The 21,487-nt window shown below is 43.2% G+C and overlaps 1 protein-coding gene across 1 annotated transcript in view; it reads left to right on the top strand.

The window, feature by feature from the left end:
- The window catches only part of LOC133072156 (ATP-dependent translocase ABCB1-like), a 118,427-nt gene that overhangs the window by 19,244 nt on the left and 77,696 nt on the right, over positions 1–21,487 (top strand). The window contains exon 4 of the mRNA XM_061165103.1: positions 17,333–17,504. Coding sequence (XP_061021086.1) covers positions 17,333–17,504 — 172 coding nt within the window. The remainder of the gene's footprint in view (positions 1–17,332; positions 17,505–21,487) is intronic.

The following is a 21,487-nucleotide window of genomic DNA, read 5'->3' as shown; positions in this document are numbered from 1 at the left end:
TTCTTACATTCTAATTTGGCTGTCTCCACCACTCACTGAATTCAGTGGACAGTCTCTGCTGACATTTAAGGAGCACTTGACGCTGTTCACCATATTCATTCCTCCTGTTTGCTTCTGCGATGCCGGAGTCTGCTTGTTTTCCTCCAGGTCTTTGGTTCTTTTCTTGTGTCGCCTTTGCCTGTGAACTTAGAGCTCCTCCACCCCAATCCTTGGAGTCAGTGGTGGTGTTGGCATTTCTCTAGTTTCACATGGCCATTTCTAAATCATTTTCATGCAGAGCTCCTTTCATATTTGTTTCATTCTGCACAGTTATAATACCTTCTATCCATTGGCAGCGATAATTCTACTGATTTCTAGTCACTTCTGCTTCTCCATTGAGAACCTTGGCATTTGATTGCTTCTCCTTTGTCCACCTATGCTCTCCTCATTCTTTTATTTTGGTCACCTTATGAACGTCTCCTAGGTGCCGCATTCTTTGACCTCTTCAGTTCCAACAGCCTTCATCCCTACCTTCCTTTAGTGAATTACACTGTGAACAAAAACCTTTGGTTTATCATCTGGGTGGACTCCCATCTCTGCTGCTGTAAACTTAGATGAACCTCTTCCCCCTGCTCCCCCCACTACTTCTGATCCTTCTCACTTGGCCATTCTCCCTTATCATCCTTTTTTTTTTACTTTGAGCATTCATTTTCTATTACTGGAACAAAGTACCACTAGCTTAGTGGCTTAAAACAACACAAATGTATTGTCATATAATTCTGGGGCTCAGAGTCTCACTGGGCTGAAGTCAGGGTGCCATCAGGGCGGGATTCTCCTCATGGTTCCAAGAGTGAATGTTTCCCTCCTTTTTCAGCTTCTACAGGCTTCCTGCCTTCTTGGACTCTTGGCCCCTTCCTTACTTCACTCATCATTTCTCCTACTACTGACCCTGATCCCCCTGGCTCCTCTTGTAAGGATCCTTATGATGACATTGAGCCCACTTGGATAATCCAGGGTAATTTCCCCATCTCAGTTTCCTTGATGTCTGCAAAGTCATTTTTATCACATAAGGAAGCATATTCACAGGTTCCTGCGATTAGGATGTGGTCACACTCGGGAGGTGGGTCATTGTTCTGCCTCCCACTCCTGCTCTGGACTTGGTTCTGTCAACCACTCTCTACGTCCTAGTCACCCTCCTCCACGTTAGCTCTTCTACAAATCATCCTACCCATAGTAGTCACATCAAGTTACCTCAGTTCCTGCCTGAAAACCCTCTATGGAAGGCCTTTCTTTTACACTCAGATGGGAGGTTTAGCATAAAAACAAACTCCCTCTTCTGGCCATCAAAGGCCATCTATAATCTGACCTCCATCTCATCTCTAATTTCATGTCAGACAGGTCGTCTTCACCTTCTTCTGGCCACAATAGTCATCATGTCTGGTCCTTGAAACACACAGGGCTTGTGTTCAACCCAGGATCTTTTTTTATTTTTGTAAATGCAGATATAAAATTAATTATTAGAGACATAACATAACAACAGGTGGGAGAGCACACAGAGAAATGTTTTGTTAAGATAGAAGCAAGGCAGAGAAAGGGTGTGGGCATTCCCCCGCAGTGAGGGGAAGTGCAGTAAAGAGGCGGTCAAGTCATTTACAGCAGTCATTTAGGGCAGTTCTTCTGGGTCTTTGTCTTCCTTCAGCCCAATTATCTGGTTTCTTTTCCCCACACCTGACCTACCCTGTGACCCTCCCCTGGGTGCACACTCACCCCTCATCCAAGATGGATCTCGAAGTGAAGGCTTCTGGGAGGAGCAAGACTCATTATGGCCTGGCATTATGTCTTGAGTTCGACCCACAAGAAGCCTTTCTATGCATATGCAGTGTCTCCCTTGTCTCAAAAGTCTGGGGGGCAGAGATACCTTAATCCTTTACTCACACAGGCTCTTGCCCCCTCTTTGTCCTTGCCATGACTATTACCTTAAGGTGTTTGCAAGAGACAAACACTGGCTATTTACTCTCTGTTGTTACTTTCATTTCAGAGGGCAAATAGGAGGCTGACTGTAAATACCTAGACTGAAGCCACCTACCTCTTCTCAGAAATGCTAACAGTTGTAAGCATCCAGCCTGAAGCCCACTTCATGTCCCATGAAATGCAAACAGGAGGCCAGTTATAAATGTCTAATCTGGAGCCCATCTATCCTCTACATCAATAATACACTAAAATCAACACACGATGAGACTCGGGTCTGATGGAGGTCGAATTCGTGGCTATCTTGGTCCTAATGAGGTAGAAAAATATTACGTCGTCAGTGTAGGGTCAAAAGGGAAAAAAAAAAACCTCAGTTTTTTCTTCTAAAAATCTAATTCCAATCTCCACTTATTTTTCACATAAGCATTTCACTCCAGTAATCTATAACCATACTGGCTGTTCCAGTTTCTTAACATTCAAAGAGAATGCCTCCATGTCGCATTGACCTGAAGGCTACGAAACACCCAAACCCATGACAGGACAATCAGAAACTGATCAAGGTGAAAAACACCAGGTGGTCCATTAACTTTAGAACATACTCTGGTCCTTTGCAATGGTCTGAAGTCACGAGAAAAGGTCAGGTCACCCCAAGATCTTTGTGTTTGTTATTTCTGCCTGGAATCCTCTGTTCCCAGATTGTCACATGACTTTTTCCTTCTTACCACTGATGACTCAGCTCAGATGTTGCCTTTTCACAGCGACTTTCCCTGCCCCGCCAGTCTGAGCCAGCTACTTGTCACCCTGACACCTCACTCCCTGTGATATTTCTCCTGAATAATTAACCACTGTCTGGTTTCTCATTTATGTTTGTCTTCTCCTCGAATCTAAGCTCCTTGAGGGTAGAGGGATTTGGTGTGTTTTCTTCATTGCTGTGCTCCAGGATCCTAGAACAGTGCCTGGAACTTGAATAGGGACTTACATACTGAATGAATGTTGAATATTGTGAATGAATGTTGAATATGTCTATTTTCTCTTTAAATATTTGCATATTAGTAAAATATAAGCTTTATGAGGAGAGATAGCTTGTCTTGGTCACTGTTGTTGCTAGTACCTAGAACCATGCTTGATCCTTAAGAGAAGAAAGTCCTTAAAGTGAAGTCGCTCAGTCGTGTCCCACTCTTTGCGACCCCGTGGACTGTAGCCCGCCAGGCTCCTCTGTCCATGGGATTCTCCAGGCAAGAATACTGGAGTGGGTTGCTATTTCCTTCTTTCTCCAGGGGATCTTCCCAACCCAGGGATCGTACCCGGGTCTCCTGCACTGCAGGCAGATGCTTTATCCTCTGAGCCACCAGGGAAGTGCTTGATCCTTACTAGGCGCTTAATAAATATTTTTCAAATGTTGAATGAATGCATGCATGAATGAATGAATTCATTGACTTTGGCCTCCAGCCAGGTACCATGGTACGATCATGTTCGCCATCTTGCCTGCTGGATATTACCTAAGCCTCTCCCCTGCCAGCACCTTCTACTTCTTTGCCCTGGGAAGTCCACCCCTTGACTTTCAGTGCTGATCACCCTGTCTCCCGTGTGGTTCTGGTTCATCCCCTCTCTCTTCCCTATAAGTGTCTGACCAAACAGTTTTCATTTCCTTGTTTAAAGGGCTTTAATTGTAAATAAACTTCTGTCTTACATTTCCCTAAAGAAGGAAATGGCAATCTTCTCCAGTGTTCTTGCCTGGAGAATCCCATGGACGGAGGACCCTGGTAGGCTACAGTCCATGGGGTTGCAAAGAGTCGGAGACGACTGAGCGACTTCACTTTCACTTTCTTACATTTCACCCTATGTGTTACTTTTTTTTTTTTTTTTGTCTACTCGATCCCTCACTGTAAGCTCCTGAAGAATCTTATTTTATATTTCTAAAACCGATGACAGTACCTGCTTATATTGTATATTAGTACTATATGCCTAATAAACATTTCTATTATGAAGTACCATTTTTAGCCTCATAGCAGCTATACGAAACTTTCTGTATATGAGTATTTTCCTCATTTTATCAATGTAGAAACTGAAGGTCAACGTTATTAAGAGATTTTTTTTTTCCCCTCCAAAGTCTCCTTTTGAGTAAATGACAGAGGTGGGACGTTGCTCTGAGGCTTTTGTCCTATTCAGCAGTGTTATTGCTGCCCTCAAATTGAAAGGTTGTTGCTGAGCCAGGAAAGATGCCGGAATTCTTGGCCTCCAGAGGAGAGGAATTCAATCCGGGGCCAGTGACAAGGCTTAATCACTCAGAGCTTTTGTGTAATAAAGTTTTATTAAAGAATAAATGAGATAGAAATCTTCTAACATAGACATCAGAAGGGGGCAGAAAGAGTGCCCCCCTGCTAGTCTTTAGCCGGATGTTAGATTGCTACGAGCAGTCTGCTGATTAGAGAAAGGAAATGTCTCAAAACTCAGAGGCTGGCACCAGGCCCCTCACCCACAACATGCATTTTGAGATAACACTGGCACGAGGTGAGTTTTCCTGGCCATAAAATGATGGACGTGCATCTTGAAGAAAGGCAGGTTTCCAAGCAAATACAGTCTCATCAACACAGCTTAAGAGAACTTTTGCGTGAGTTTGTCAAGGTGGTTCTGAGTCTTAGGCAGAAAAGACTGGAAGACAGAGTCTAGGGTAAATGCATAGTCCATTAACATAGCTTAAGACAAACATTTCCGTAAGAAAAACCCATTGGTTAGCTCATGGTTTGAGAAAAGTTAAGCTCAGGTGGAGCCAGGTATTGTCATGGCAACACAGAATTTTAAGAGAAACCTCTTTGTAAATTTGTATAGAAAAGGGGAGAAAATCTAACACTTGTTTGCTTCCTCCTGCTGCTTGAGAGAGAGAGAAAAGATGTCTGACACTTGCAACCTGTTTCCTCCATTTGGAGACCCCTGGCCTTCCTGCCTGTTACCCTCTCAAAATCTTCTTACCACATGCGCTCCAGAAATCAGTCTTGCCTCACGTCACAAATAAATATGAGGTTTTGTACTTTTTCAACTTGGTCCTCATTCTCAGACACTTGTTTGTATTTGTGCTCACTTTTAGCTCATTCCTTATAGCCTGAGACGAAGAGACATACCTTTCCCTATTGGAGAACCTTTTCTCCTTTTAAAAAGTTTAATTTTGACTTTTCAACCACGTAGAAAGGTGGAATAGAAAATGCATACTCATATTGTTGTAGCCACGCGTTCCGGGAAACAAACTCACTCAGAAGGACAATGCAGATAGTGGAGTGCAGTTTATTACACCGGCGGGCCCAAGGCAGAGTCTCCTCTTAGCCAAGGACCCCGACCAGCATTTGTGAAAATCTCTTATACCCCATGTGTACATGTCCGAACCCACCACCCCAAATTCCTTGAGACTTACATAAACAAAGGAAGGGTAAATACAGTCCCAACAACCCCATCATTCATGTGCCATGTGCTCAGACAGTTAAACAATTAGACAATAATCAATAAGCCCAAGGTTACACTCCAGTAGGTACAGAAAAATTTATGGCCTGTCTGGAGGAAGGGGTGATTAGTGTATATATTCTCTTAGGCGAGGAGTAACCTGGATACGATCAAGGGTCCCCTGTCCGGAGGGGGTCTTATCCTTCTGTTGTCGTTTCCATAGGCACTAAAGACAGAGTTCAGAGTCCATTGGAGAAGTGGCCGAGCATGATCAGCATGAACAGGCCTAAGATGGAGCCCAGGCCCTATGAATTCCTTCTTCATTCCCTGCTCTTGTTACTCCTAGTTTCTGTAACAAGCATCATTTATTGTGATATATTGTACACTAGCCCTCCGGCCACCCACATGAGAGAACGCTATCAACCTCTGGGTTACAAAATTCACAAGACATTGTAAGAAGCTGGGCCCACAAAGCAGTATGATTAGAATGATTATGACAACAGTAACAATAGTTTTCCACCAGTCTCCCTTTACCCAGGACAGGATCAAAGTCCAAAAGGGAATATTTTCATCAGACATGGCTTTCACTTGATTTTGCATATCCTCCAAGGCAGTAGATACATTTCCAGACAGGTCAGGGATGCACACACAACATTCGACTTTAATTATGGCACAAGTCCCCCCCCACTGGGCTGCTGTGAGTATGTCTAATGCCATCCTATTTTGAATTACTGCCTTCCTCATCTGAATTTGTTCTTCGTTCAAGGCTTGAATGGCTTTTGTACTGTCTAAGAGGGCCTGTTTAGTGAAATTAGTTAAGGCGTCTACCCTAACCATGATATCCGTTGTCCCTATAGAGGGTACAAACAAGGCAGCAAGCTAGTCATACCATTGGAACATGGATCATGTCCATCTTGCATGCAGATAGGGCAGGTTTACTGGAGGTTGGTGTAGGCTAGGCTTTTGTTACACTGGCATTTATATCAAATGTAACCCCATGACCCAAGTCTATTGAATGTAGGTCTTACACCAAGAGAGCAAGGAGAGGTTATGATTGACAAGAGAGAGGAAAGTCTCTTTTTGTCGTCCCTGAAATGAGCAGAGTGGTTTAAAATCTCCTTGGCGAAGCGGTGACACCCACCAAGGCAGTCCATCCATACAGACAGAGGCATAGTCCCACATACCCAGCAGTTGGAAGTGTTGTGGAAGTCCGCATAGGAATGTGCCCATGAGATGAAAACATTGTCCCGAGTTGAAACGAAAGTTAAATGCAAAATCATGTTTATGAGGCCAAGCAGCAGGTGTTGATTGTGTGGCTTTATCCTGAAGGGGCTCATCCGGGCTCTTCTTTTCCTTTTTCTTAAGAATGGTCTTAGTCTCTTGAGGGTCAGAGGAGCCCCTCTGTGCAGTCCACTCAGCATTTTCTGGGTCTGCGTCGTATGTTCTCTTCACCCTCATATGATGGATCCAAGAGACAATACCTGCAACTTTAACTGCAGTAGGGGTAGTTAGAATAATATAAGGGCCCTTTCACCAAGGGGCTAGAAAATCATGTTTCTAATCTTTGACCCATACTTGGTCACCAGGCATAAACTCATGAATCTGTTCCCGAAGGGGGAATGGCACCCTTTCTTGTACAAACTTAGTTACCCAATTTATTACCTTACCCAGTTCCATCTGCTGTGAAATCCTATCCCCCCTTACCTGAGGCAAATTTGTTGACACCTGTTTTATTATGGGAGAGGGCCTCCCATACATAATTTCGTATGGAGAGTAGCCTTGGGACTGTGGGGTCATCCTGAGTCTGAGCAGAGAAGCAAGTCCACCCAAGAGCAGTCAGTCTCTATGATCCACTTAGAGAGTCTCTTTAAGTGTCCGGTTGGTTCATTCTACCATCTCAGAACTCTGGGCCTATATGCAGTGTGCAGTTTCCATTTAATGTTTAAAGTGTTGCTTACTTGTACTCAATCAGCTACAAAAGCCGGGCCATTGTCTGAATCAATGCTGGTAGGAAGTCCAAATCTGGGAACTATTTCCCTAAGCAGGCACGGGGCTACTTCTGATACTCTTTCAGTCCAGGTAGGAAAAGCTTCTACTCATCCAGAGAACGTACATACCATGACTAGCAGGTAACAGTAGTGTCGGTGAGGTTTCAGTTCAGTGAAGTCCACTCCCAGGTGTTCAAGGGGCAGTGTGCCTTTCAGCTGAATACCCGGAGGTTTTTGTCTGAATCCCCGAGAGGCAGCATTAACCTGTGAGCAGGCAGCATGGCCTAGGTGGGTCGCTTGGTGTGTCTGGCTTACCAGATTGTGTGCCAGCTCCTCCAGTACCAATGATTTGCCACTTGGCAATTCCCACCATCCCCTTTCAGTCTTGATGGCCCCTTCTGCTTTGGCTAACCTGACAACCGTTGTCCTTGTTTAATCAGGCTAGTGCCATCAGTACTGGTGATAGTACATAGGACCCAATTAGGGTCTGGAACCTTGAGCTCTTCTTTAAAACAAACCCCAGATACCTTACCTCCTCCTTGCAGATCTGTGCCTTCTTCTTCCACACCCGGTAACCTGCTTCCATCAGCAGCTGGAGCAGTGCTTTTGTCCCTTTCCAGCATTTTTCTCGGCAGCCAGCAGCAGGTCATCCCCGTATCGTAGGAGCCGACACCCATACTCTTCCGGATGGAATGAGTCCAGGTCAGAAGCCAAGGCTTCCCCATAGATGGCTGGGGAGTTCTTAAACCCTTGTGGGGGAGGCTAGGTGAGCTGTTGTTTGGTGCCCCAACTGGATCTTCCCATTCAAAGGCAAAGATGGGCTGTGATGCTGGGGCAAGGCACATGCAGAAGGCATCCTTGAGATCTAGGCGAGTATAAACTTTAGTCCTTGGCGGGAGGAGGCTAAGTAAGGTATAGGGGTTTGGAACTGTGGGGTGTAAAGTCACAGTAGCCTGGTTGACTAGCCTGAGATGTTGTACAGGCCTATAGTCCTGTCCTCCTTCCTTTTTGACTGGCAGGATCGGCGTATTCCAAGCCGACTGGCACTGTCTCCCTCCCCCTCTTGTCAATCTATTGATGTGGGGCAGTATGCTGGCCCAGGCCTCTATCGGTAGCGAGTACTGGCGCTTTCTAACTGGGATGGTGCCTGGTTTGAGTTCTGTTATCACTGGGGTGTGATGTTTAGCCAGCCTGGGGGGGAGGGGGGGTTGTCTTCCGCCCAGACCTCAGGGAATAATTGAGTTAGCTTTCTCTCCTGCTCTTCTGGCCCACCCGGTTCTGCCTTCAGAGGCTCATGCAACCTTCACTCATCTTGGGGGGGTATTGAGAGAGAGGGCAAATAAGTCAGTGTCCATCCGGAAGGTGGGCCTCTCCTCAGGGGAGAAAGTCACTTGTGCTCCTAGTTTGGAAAGCAAGTCTCTTCCCAACAGGGGCACTGGGCACTCGGGAATGTAGAGGAATTCGTGAATCACTTCGTGCCCTCCCATCTGACATTTTCTGGGCTGGCAAAATGATTTAATCATCTCTTCTCCCGATACCCCAGTAACAGCGGTAGTCTTTTTGGACAGTGGTGCCACAGGTTTTGTTACTACCGACAGTTCTGCTCCTGTATCCACCATGAAGTCAGTGTTTTGGTCCCCCACTTTTAAGGTTACCATGGGCTCTCGGGGACCTGATATCTCTGAGCCCCGGCAGCCCTATTTAATTTCCAAGTCAGCAAGCCCCACAAACAACTGCGGGAGTTTCCTCTTCCTTCCTTGCCTTAGGGCATGCATTCTTCCAGTGGCCAAAAGCTCCTCACTGGGCACACTGGTTTGGCTGCAACGGGGCCCGGGGCCTCCGTTGGGACCGGTTGAAGGACTGTCTTGTCCCTGGGGCAGAGGAGGTTTTCCGGAGGGCCCGAGATAGACTTTCTCAGAGCAGCAGCTAACACTGTACATCCCTTGTCTGTTCTCTTTCGTTCCCTCCGGCTCTCTGGCAGAGCACAGTCTCTGCTTAATTCCAGCGTCTCCCTCCCCCTCTTGTCAGTACTCACCGGGAGAGATGTTATAGCTTGGGCGGTTCGGCTGGAGCTGGATCCTGTAAGTGTTGGCCAGAGGTCTCCATCGCTGGGATCGGAGCCTGCTGAAATGGCGGCTCTATGATCTCTGGGAGAGCTGGCGGAAGAGCAGCGGCTGCTGCAGGAACTTCACCTGGCCCTGGGTCGGGCATTAAGGCGGCCTCCGGTCCTGGTGGAGCTCTGGGAGGCAGGCGTGTCATTATCCAGTGTGGGGGAGGGGTCAGGTCATCCCTGTCCAAATCCTGTAGAATTTCCTTTTTTATCATCAGTCAATTTTTGTGCCATTAATATCTTTCCCTTTCCCTTCTGGATACAGAACCTTGTTCAAGTAGGAGGGTCTTGAGCTAACCCTACCCATGAGTCAATAGATGGATATTGATCCGGGTGTCCTGGCTCTCCTGTGACTACTGTATAGACTGCTTCCGCTATTTTTAAGTACATGGTGTTCTCTGGTGGCCATCCTACCATTCGACCTCACAGAGTATGTGGAGGCGGTTAGGCTTCATCTTCACCCCATAGTATCCTCCTAATCACTTCTTTAAATTTTTAATCATGCACTCCAATACGTTGCCTTAGATTCACTTCCCCCCATCTTGCTTACCTTCTCGGACCTTCTTCTACTTTTCCTTTTCATTCTGTCTACGAAGTTCTTGGTACCCTATGTACTTCTGATATTTCCACTCAATGACACTTAAATTGCCATTCCACCTCCTTCCTAATTGGGGTGAGAAGAGCCTTACCTGCCAGATCCCAGAGGGAGAAGAGGGATTGGCGTGTCTTCACCTGCCTGTCAGCACAGCCGAACCAGACCACCACGTGGTCCAAGACTGTTTCTCCCTTAAAGTTCATTCTGCCTTGGTGGGCTTGATCAGGTGCGGATGAAAACACAGATGGGTTAAATAGCCCATGTCCCAGGCCATCTCTGGAAAAGCCAATTCATACTCACTTCTGTATCCCCCTCCTTCTAACCTAATAATTCCGAGGGGGTCAAGAATTTCACAGCAGACGGGACACCTCCTGGGGGAGGGCAGAATGTGAGCATACAAGAACCAGTTTCCTATCCTAAAAATCCCCTGGCGATCGCTGGTAATAATTTTCCCTGAGACGGCGTGGACACACCTCCTAAATGACCTTCACAAATTTCCTTCCTAAGCCCTAGCACGCTCGTCGACCTGTGTACCAAGCAATCGCCGCCTGCCTATTCCAGGCTCCTGTGGGTCCCCGCTCCTTCTAGTCCCTCCCAGGGGGTGATCAGGCCCCATCTTCCACCCTGCCGGGTGGGTTCCTCCTCACCTGAGCGCTCAGTTCCCCTGCTGCCGTCCACTACCTGCTAACGTGAAAGGTCCAGGCATTGAGAAGTAGAATCCTTCCAGAAGGGTGAGGCGCCTTCCCCCCTCTAGAAGATTCAAGCTGCAAGGCCTCAGAGTAGTCCCAAATGGGACTTGTCTCCTCAAAGTGAGGAGTTTCCTGGCCAGTGCACTAAATGTTGTAGCCACACGTTCCGAGAAACAAACTCACTCAGAAGGACAATGCAGATAGTGGAGTGCAGTTTATTACCCCGGCGAGCCCAAGGCAGAGTCTCCTCTTAGCCAAGGACCCCGACCAGCATTTGTGAAAATCTCTCATACCCCATGTGCACGTGTCCGAACCCACCACCCCAAATTTCTTGAGACTTACATAAACAAAGGAAGGGTAAATACAGTCCCAGTAACCCCATCATTCATGTGCCATGTGCTCAGACAGTTAAACAATTAGACAATAATAAGCACGAGGTTACACTCCAATAGGTACAGAAAATTTATGGCCTGTCTGTAGGAACGGGTGACTAGTGTATGTGTTCTCTTAGGTGAGGAGTAACCTGGATATGATCTTCAAGGTTCCCCTGTCCGAAGGGGGTCTTATCCTTCTGTTGTCGTTTCCATAGGCACTAAAGACAGAGTTCAGAGTTTGTTGGAGAGGTAGCCGAGCATGATCAGTATGAACAGGCCTAAGATGGAGCCCAGGCCCTGTGAATTCCTTCTTCAATATAACCAGTGTCTATAACTAGTAGTTGTTAACATTTTTTACATACATTTCACCTGGAATTATAGATTTCATGATATTTTCTAAATACCTCCGTTTCTGTCTCTTAAAATTTTTCCTACCAAAAATTTTGCTCTAAAACATAATACAGTGATTATATTTAACAAAATGAATGTTAATTCCTCAGTATTATCTAATAGTTCATATTTGAACTTTCACAATTAGCTCCCCTAAGTGTGTCTTACAGTTGATTTGTTCTGTTTTCTTCTCTTTTTAAATAACATTGACCTGTTGAAAATGTGGTACCAATTTTCCTATAGAATGTTTCACCTTCTGGACAATTTTTATCACTTTGTTCTGGTGTCATTTAACTTATTATTCCACATCTTGCACTTCTTATATGCTAAAAAAAGTAAAAGTCTTTCAGTTATCTCCGACTCTGTTGTAACCCATAGACTGCAGCCCACCAGGCTCTTCTATCCATGGGATTTCTCAGGTAGGAATACTGGAGTGGGTTGCCATTTCCTTCTCCACAGGATCTTCCCTACCCAGGGATCGAACTCAGGTGTCCTGAAGCGTAACCAGATTCTTTACCATGTAAGCCACCAGAGAAGCCCTATATACTGAGAGTTAAGTCTAAAGATTTTAATACATTGCAATGCTGTGTACTTCATGTCTCATCACACCTGGAAACACCAAATGTCAGTGTATTTTACTTTTTTATGGTACCGAGTTTGATCGCTTGATTAAGGTGATGACAGGTTGGATTCCTCCACTGTGGAAGGAGCTCTACCCCCTTGCAGATATGAGGGGTCTTGGGCATCAGGGAATATCTTGTCTCTCCTAATAGTTATCATGCCTGCTGATGATCCCTCACTCCAGGTTCTCAAAATAGTTATTTCTATTATTTTCTAGGACATTGTGGCATCTCAGTTTCCCTCCTGTGTTTTCACCAATGCTCTCTTTGACTCTTTTACCTACAAACATGTAGAAGATTTCTTTAAATAGTTATCCCTTGGCATTACAACCCTCTCTAGTAACCATCATCTCTCTCGCTTTTGTCTTAAGGTCATAAAAGAATGGTCCACATGCTATCTGCATTACTTGGTCTCCAAATTATTCTTAATCACACGCATTATTTCTTGCTAGACTACTGGACCACCAGGGAAGTCCCCCTCCTTGCTTTTCAACCTGTGGTAAACTTTCGAATCTGGGAGGAAGCATCACCTTCTTTGTGAAGCTTTTCCACAAAGGACGGAATGACCCATTCGCTCATTTGTGTCTTCTCCACTCTGTATACCCTGCTGTCAAGGCATGCAGAATATATACTGAATATCCTTTTTTTTTTTTAATTTGAATTGTATTTTAGGTATTTATTACTGGATTTCTTCAGTCATTGAGTAGCATTTAGTAAATGTTTATATTCATGGCCCACTTACTTTTTTTTTTTTTTTTTAATTTTTATTATTATTATTATTTTTTTTCCAGTGGGTTTTGTCATACATTGATATGAATCAGCCATGGATTTACATGTATTCCCAATCCCGATCCCCGCTCCCACCTCCCTCTCCACCCGATTCCTCTGGGTCTTCCCAGTGCACCAGGCCGGAGCACTTGTCTCGTGCATCCCACCTGGGCTGGTGATCTGTTTCACCATAGATAGTATACATGCTGTTCTTTTGAAATATCCCACCCTCACATTCTCCCACAAAGTTCAAAAGTCTGTTCTGTATTTCTGTGTCTCTTTTTCTGTTCTGCATATAGGGTTATCGTTATCACCTTTCTAAATTCCATATACATGTGTCAGTATGCTGTAATGTTCTTTATCTTTCTGGCTTACTTCACTCTGTATAAGGGGCTCCAGCTTCATCCATCTCATTAGGACTGGTTCAAATGAATTCTTTTTAATGGCTGAGTAATATTCCATGGTGTATATGTACCACAGCTTCCTTATCCATTCATCTGCTGATGGGCATCTAGGTTGCTTCCATGTCCTGGCTATTATAAACAGTGCTGCGATGAACATTGGGGTGCACGTGTCTCTTTCAGATCTGGTTTCCTCAGTGTGTATGCCCAGAAGTGGGATTGCTGGGTCATATGGCAGTTCTATGTCCAGTTTTTTAAGAAATCTCCACACTGTTTTCCATAGCGGCTGTACTAGTTTGCATTCCCACCAACAGTGTAAGAGGGTTCCCTTTTCTCCACACCCTCTCCAGCATTTATTGCTTGTAGACTTTTGGATAGCAGCCATCCTGACTGGCGTGTAATGGTACCTCATTGTGGTTTTGATTTGCATTTCTCTAATAATGAGTGATGTTGAGCATCTTTTCATGTGTTTGTTAGCCATCTGTATGTCTTCTTTGGAGAAATGTCTGTTTAGTTCTTTGGCCCATTTTTTGATTGGGTCATTTATTTTTCTGGAATTGAGCTGCAGGAGTTGCTTGTATATTTTTGAGATTAATCCTTTGTCTGTTTCTTCATTTGCTGCTATTTTCTCCCAATCTGAGGGCTGTCTTTTCACCTTACTTATAGTTTCCTTTGTAGTGCAAAAGCTTTTAAGTTTCATTAGGTCCCATTTGTTTAGTTTTGCTTTTATTTCCAATATTCTGGGAGGTGGGTCATAGAGGATCTTGCTTTGATTTATGTCGGAGAGTGTTTTGCCTATGTTCTCCTCTAGGAGTTTTATAGTTTCTGGTCTTACATTTAGATCTTTAATCCATTTTGAGTTTATTTTTGTGTATGGTGTTAGAAAGTGTTCTAGTTTCATTCTTTTACAAGTGGTTGACCAGTTTTCCCAGCACCACTTGTTAAAGAGGTTGTCTTTTTTCCATTGTTTATCCTTGCCTCCTTTGTCAAAGATAAGGTGTCCATAGGTTCGTGGATTTATCTCTGGGCTTTCTATTCTGTTCCATTGATCTATATTTCTGTCTTTGTGCCAGTACCATACTGTCTTGATGACTGTGGCTTTGTAGTAGAGTCTGAAGTCAGGCAGGTTGATTCCTCCAGTTCCATTCTTCTTTCTCAAGATTACTTTGGCTATTCGAGGTTTTTTGTATTTCCATACAAATTGTGAAATTCTTTGGTCTAGTTCTGTGAAAAATACCGTTGGTAGCTTGATAGGGATTGCATTGAATCTATAGACTGCTTTGGGTAGAATAGCCATTTTGACAATATTAATTCTTCCAATCCATGAACACGGTATGTTTCTCCATCTGTTTGTGTCCTCTTTGATTTCTTTCATCAGTGTTTTATAGTTTTCTATGTATAGGTCCTTTGTTTCTTTAGGTAGATATACTCCTAAGTATTTTATTCTTTTTGTTGCAATGGTGAATGGTATTGTTTCCTTAATTTCTCTTTCTGTTTTTTCATTGTTAGTATATAGGAATGCAAGGGATTTCTGTGTGTTAATTTTATATCCTGCAACTTTACTATATTCATTGATTAGCTCTAGTAATTTTCTGGTAGAGTCTTTAGGGTTTTCTATGTAGAGGATCATGTCATCTGCAAACAGTGAGAGTTTTACTTCTTCTTTTCCTATCTGGATTCCTTTTACTTCTTTTTCTGCTCTGATTGCTGTGGCCAGCACTTCCAACACTATGTTGAATAGTAGTGGTGAGAGTGGGCACCCTTGTCTTGTTCCTGATTTCAGGGGAAATGCTTTCAATTTTTCACCATTGAGGGTGATGCTTGCTGTGGGTTTGTCATATATAGCTTTTATTATGTTGAGGTATGTTCCTTCTATTCCTGCTTTTTGGAGAGTTTTAATCATAAATGAGTGTTGAATTTTGTCAAAGGCTTTCTCTGCATCTATTGAGATAATCATATGGTTTTTATCTTTCAATTTGTTAATGTGGTGTATTACATTGATTGATTTGCGGATATTAAAGAATCCTTGCATTCCTGGGATAAAGCCCACTTGGTCATGGTGTATGATTTTTTTAATATGTTGTTGGATTCTGTTTGCTAGAATTTTGTTAAGGATTTTTGCATCTATGTTCATCAGTGATATTGGCCTGTAGTTTTCTTTTTTTGTGGCATCGGCCCACTTACTTTTATTCCAGACAGTGATTAGTTTTTGAGGTTGACAGTACTTTGGGAGTGGTGATGAGGGAAATCCTTGTATATCAATTATCTTTTCTTCCTCTATTGAGGAATTTGATACTTTTCCACTGTATGGTTTTTAATAGAAGGTAAATCCACCTGCCAGTGCAGGAGATGCGGGTTCGACCCCTGGGTCAGGAAGATCCTCCCAAAGGGGAGAAGTATTCATTGCTTCCCAGGTGGGCCTGTCACAGCCCCACGCCCACTCCCCTCACTGTGTTCTCTTCCCATCAGGTTTGCGTCTCAAGAGCTCACTCTTTCTTTCTTGTGATTTGCCTGCAATTAAAGAGTATATGCAGATCTGCTCTGGTCTTTGGGAAGCATGTTTATAACTCATTGCTTTCCCTTTCCTTCTCATGGAGGCCTAATTGGTTTCCCAGGTGGCTCAGTGGTAAAGGACCCGCCTGCTGCTGCAGGAGATGCAGGTTCGATTCCTCTGTTGGGAAGATCCCCTGTAGAAAGAAATGGCCACCCACTCCAGTATTCTTGCTTGAAGAATTCCATGGACAGAGGAGCCTGGTGGGCTACATTCTGTGGGGTTGCAGAGAGTCAAACATGACTGAGAATGCATGCAGGCATGGAGGCCTAATTACATTAATACCACTTAACATTTATGCTAGTGCTGTTAGGCAGCAGATATTTGACCCAAGCCACTTTCTGAAAGCAGCAAAACATGTTTCCTCAATAGTGTCCTCAGAGGGACCTTTGGCAATCATGGTGTTTTAACCAAGAAAAATCTTGATCTGAAAAGTGGCTTTCACTCTTGGGAATCAGAGTCACAAATAATGTATTTCTTATATTGAGCTGTTATAGATCTCTGTAATGTTCCAGAATGTCCTGTGCATCTCATGAAGCCCTCGTATGTAAGAGAAGAAAGAAGATGAAATCAGGCACGTTCAAGGTGGTATGGCTGTAAATTGGTCCAGCCAGCATGGAAAACAGTATAGAGGTTCCTCAAAAAAATAAAAGTAGAACCACACTTCTACTCTTGGGTATAGAGCTGAAGAAAACGAAAACATTAATTTAAAAAGATCTCTGCACCTCAGTGTTCTTAATAACATTATTTACAATTGCTAAGATGTGGAAGCAACTTAATTGTCCATCGACAGATAGATGAAGAAGATGTGGTATACACACACATATACATACAATGGAATACTATTCAGCCATAGAAAGAATGAAGTTATGCCTTTTGCAACAACATGAGTGGACCTTGAGTGTATTATGCTTAGTGAAATAAATCAGAGAAAGACCAACACTGTATGTTATCATATGTGTAATCTGAAAAATAAATGAATGTAACAAAACAGAAACATACTCACAGAGATCAAGAGTATTACCTGTGGGGAAAGGGAAGGTAGGAGGGGCAAGATAGGCGTAGGAATTAAGAGGTATAAACCAACTGTATAAAATAAATAAGCTACAAGACTGTATTGTACAGCATAAGGAATATAGCCATTATTTTATAATAACTTTAGAGTAAAATCCATTAAATTATTGAGTAACTGTTGTACACCTCAAGCTAATATATTATAAATCAACTATATGTTAATTTTTTATTAAGTGGGTGAGCTAAGTCCAATATAAAGAAGAAAGTCAAAACTCAAAAAAAAAAAAAAAAAAAGGAGCAAATGTCTGTTTCTCTTAGGTTATTAGGCCAAGGTGGTTGCAATAGTACTCTGAGAGCTAACTATTTAGATTTTGGATACATTTGGAAAGTAGAGTTAACCACCCATGACATTGTGCTAATTGTTCATATTGTCTGTATTTTCTCCTTTTTTAGTTTCGCTATTCAAATTGGCTCGATAGGTTGTATATGGTGCTGGGGACTTTGGCTGCCATCATCCATGGAGCTGGACTCCCCCTCATGATGCTGGTGTTTGGAGACATGACGGATAGCTTTGCAGCTGCTGGAAATTTAGGAAACATAACTTTTTCAAACACGACTAATGCAAGTAAGTGTTGTTTGTGGTACTGATTTTTTTGAAAGCTTGATGAAAAGTCATTGACTCACAGTGAGGTTTGTGGAGTCCTCACTAAGTATGCATTAATATGTTTAGTGCTGCAGGAGATGGAGGGGTCTGAGCTATAGTTCATGTCTGTAATGAATTTGAGAAGATGATATTCACAGTCATTAGAACATACAGTGGAAGTGCAGGTAGAGATAGATGGGAAAAGAGAGTTCTGTGAAGTCAGAAATATCCAGACAGTTTCAGGAAAAGGTATTGGAACTTAATCTGGTATTTGAATAGTCAGTAGGAATCAGTTACGCAGTTCCCTGACATATTGATTATGGGTATAAGAGACAGGAATCCAAGATGATTCTAAAGTTTTAGTCTGAGAAACTGCATAAGCTGGATGCAGTTACTGTCAATTGAGGTGAGGAAGATAGAGGGAGATCAGTTTTGGCAGTAAATACAAGAAATTTAATTTTGGGCATCGTCACAGGTTGGGCTTTTTGGAAACATGAAAATGGAGAAATGGGACAAGAGAAGCTGTGTGTGTATTTAGGATGGGAGATTAACAGCTTGTTAGTATGCTAATAGAAATTATCCAAGATAGAAGAGAAAGTGATGCTTTGGGGGAGAGGAGAGAGATTGGTTTGAGTGCTGTCCTTAAGAAAGGAAGGAAACTTATGCTTAAGAGGACATACTTGCTTGAAGTACAGGCATGAATAGTTCACCAATAATAACGGGTGAGAAGACAGAGTATTTGAAAGTCAGTGCCCAAAGGTTGGTGTACTTGGACATGAGGATTTGTAGAACCTGTCTTCTCAGTCAAATAGGAAGCAAGACATTTGGCTGATCAAGAAAGGAAACCTAAAATAAGTTCTGGGAATTCCCTGGCCATCTAGTGGTTAGGACTCCACACTCTCTCTGCTGAGGGCCCAGGTTGAATCCTTGGTCAGGGAACTAAAAAAATCTCCTAAACTGCATGGCATGGCCAAAAAAAAACTAAAACAGGTTTCTTAGCAGAGTGAGAAAGTGAGTGGACTGGGGTGTCACACTTTCACATCCTTGAACTTGATTAAGGAGAAACTGGTTCATAACTGTGAGCTCCCAAGTCACCTTTGGTCAAGTGTATGCTGATTTCAACTAAAATGCACAAAGACTTACAGCCTGATGTGCACCCAAGTCATGGAAACCTTGAAGAGGCCTGTTTGTGCACTCCAGGATTTAGTGACATAGATTTTGCAGGACCTTTACGTCTCTGATTGCTGTGAATCCTTTCCCCCAGAAATAAGCGCGTAGATATGCATGCTGTCTGGGGGTCTTTATGGATCCTCTGATACCTGTCTGTGGGTCCTAGGAACTTTTGTGTGTGTGTGTGATCCTGAAGAGCACATTCTTTACCCTGCGGCAGGACTACTTCACTTTATGTGAATGCCGATAACGAGTTGGGCTAGAGAATCTTACTGTGTGTCTGAGCTCTGTAAAATTCTCTTGTGTTTGTAAGCTCCTTCAGAGGGACCAGTCAGAAGATGTTGCATCGCATTTGGACTGGTACCTTTCTTTCATACCAGTCACCAAAAGGAAATGTTTGGGGCTTTCTGTGTTCATTGGTGCCCATGCATGCTGTAATTTAGCAGTATTCTTTGGGCTTGTGTTACCACCTTACAATGCTAGAATATTCCAGTGCTCTGTGGTAGCTCAGCCGACTTTATATGTACATCTGTGACCCGTTTTGGTCTTACTCATTTTTTAATTGAGTCCAGACACACACACATTGATCTAACTTTGGGAGGTGTTCTACTTACCACTCTGTGACCTGCATGTACTCCATGGAGGGCCAGTGCTGAACTCATTGTGTTAATCAGGAAATATTGGGCTGTTAACACAACTGTTGAAGGTTGGCCCCGCCTGGGAAGAGTGGACTATTACATGGCTACCTGAAGCTAGCAGAGCTGAGCTCACATGGGCCACAGTAAACTCACCTTGAACTGTGTGGATTGGTCTTTTTCAAATTTTATTTTTATTTTTTGAAACGTTTTTGTGTATGTTTATTTTATATAATGTTTAACAGTTGTTTTCCATTTCCAGTTATTATAAAATACTGACTGTAGTCCTTGTGTTGTACACTACATCCCTTGTAGCCTGTCTTACACCCAGGAGTTTTGTACCTCCCCCTCCAATCCCTATGTTGCCCCTCCCCTACTCTCCCCCACTCCTCCGGTGACCGCTAGTTTGTTCTTTGTATCTGTGAGTCTGCGTCTCTCTTATTATGTCCACTAGTTTGTTGGGTTTTTTTTAGGTTCCACATATAATTGATAATATCATACAGTATTTGTCTGTGTTTTTGACTTATTTCACTTAGCATAATGCCATAGAAGTTCACACATGTTGCTGCCAGTGCCAAGATTTTGTTCTTTTTTGTGGCTCAGTAGTAGTCTATTGTATATGTGTATATACACCACATCTTCTTTATCCATTTATCTGTTAGTGGACACAGGTTGCTTCCATAGCTTGGGCAAGTGCAAATAATGCTGCTATGAACATTGGGATGTGTGTTCAACTGGTCTTTTTTTTTAAACTGCATTAACATTTATATACATTTTAATCTCGATCACTGAAAAATTACTTGGCCCTTAGTTTCTTTTTTTTTTATTATTATTATTATTATTATTTTTCCAGTGGGTTTTGACATACATTGATATGAATCAGCCATGGATTTACATATATTCCCAATCCCGATCCCCCCTCCCACCTCCCTCTCCACCCGATTCCTCTGGGTCTTCCCAGTGCACCAGGCCGGAGCACTTGTCTCATGCATCCCACCACCTGGGCTGGTGATCTGTTTCACCATAGATAGTATACATGCTGTTCTTTTGAAATATCCCACCCTCACATTCTCCCACAAAGTTCAAAAGTCTGTTCTGTATTTCTGTGTCTCTTTTTCTGTTCTGCATATAGGGTTATCGTTATCACCTTTCTAAATTCCATATATATGTGTTAGTATGCTGTAATGTTCTTTATCTTTCTGGCTTACTTCACTCTGTATAATGGGCTCCAGCTTCATCCATCTCATTAGGACTGGTTCAAATGAATTCTTTTTAATGGCTGAGTAATATTCCATGGTGTATATGTACCACAGCTTCCTTATCCATTCATCTGCTGATGGGCATCTAGGTTGCTTCCATGTCCTGGCTATTATAAACAGTGCTGCGATGAACATTGGGGTGCACGTGTCTCTTTCAGATCTGGTTTCCTCAGTGTGTATGCCCAGAAGTGGGATTGCTGGGTCATATGGCAGTTCTATGTCCAGTTTTTTAAGAAATCTCCACACTGTTTTCCATAGCGGCTGTACTAGTTTGCATTCCCACCAACAGTGTAAGAGGGTTCCCTTTTCTCCACACCCTCTCCAGCATTTATTGCTTGTAGACTTTTGGATAGCAGCCATCCTGACTGGCGTGTAATGGTACCTCATTGTGGTTTTGAAGGCCCTTACTTTCATAAGAAAATAATCAATCTCTTTAAGTAGGAGTACTAACCATTACTGTGTCTTGGCTTTACCTGGTCCATATTTACATGTGAGATGGACAGTAACCTGACTTAGTTACCTAGTAGCATATATAGGTTCTCAACATGGTCCAGCTGTGGAGACATGCTCCTCCTCGGCATGTGTCTTCAGAGATGTTCAGATCACAGAGTTTCCACCTGGGGATGTAGTTCAGGTTGCATTCCTTGCCAGTCCTTCCCATCCAGCTCCCTCTTCCAATCTTGGGGAAATTTAGAGAACTATTTGGACGTTTTGTCTCTGTCTCTGCTACCTTCTTAGGAGAAGCTGTATTAAGTGCAGGCCCTGGAACGTAGGACTGCCTGGCTCTGAAACTCCACCTCTGTCACTTTTTAGTTAAGAAGATTGGGGGATTATTTTCATACTTTAGTTTCCTCATCTTTGGAACAGTTAGATAGCAGTAGAACCTACTTCATAGAAGGAT

Source organism: Dama dama, chromosome 18 (assembly GCF_033118175.1).
Source record: "Dama dama isolate Ldn47 chromosome 18, ASM3311817v1, whole genome shotgun sequence".
NCBI classification, from domain to species: Eukaryota; Metazoa; Chordata; class Mammalia; order Artiodactyla; family Cervidae; genus Dama; species Dama dama.
Note: the sequence above shows the minus strand (reverse complement) of the source record. Positions and strands in the feature narration are given on the sequence as shown.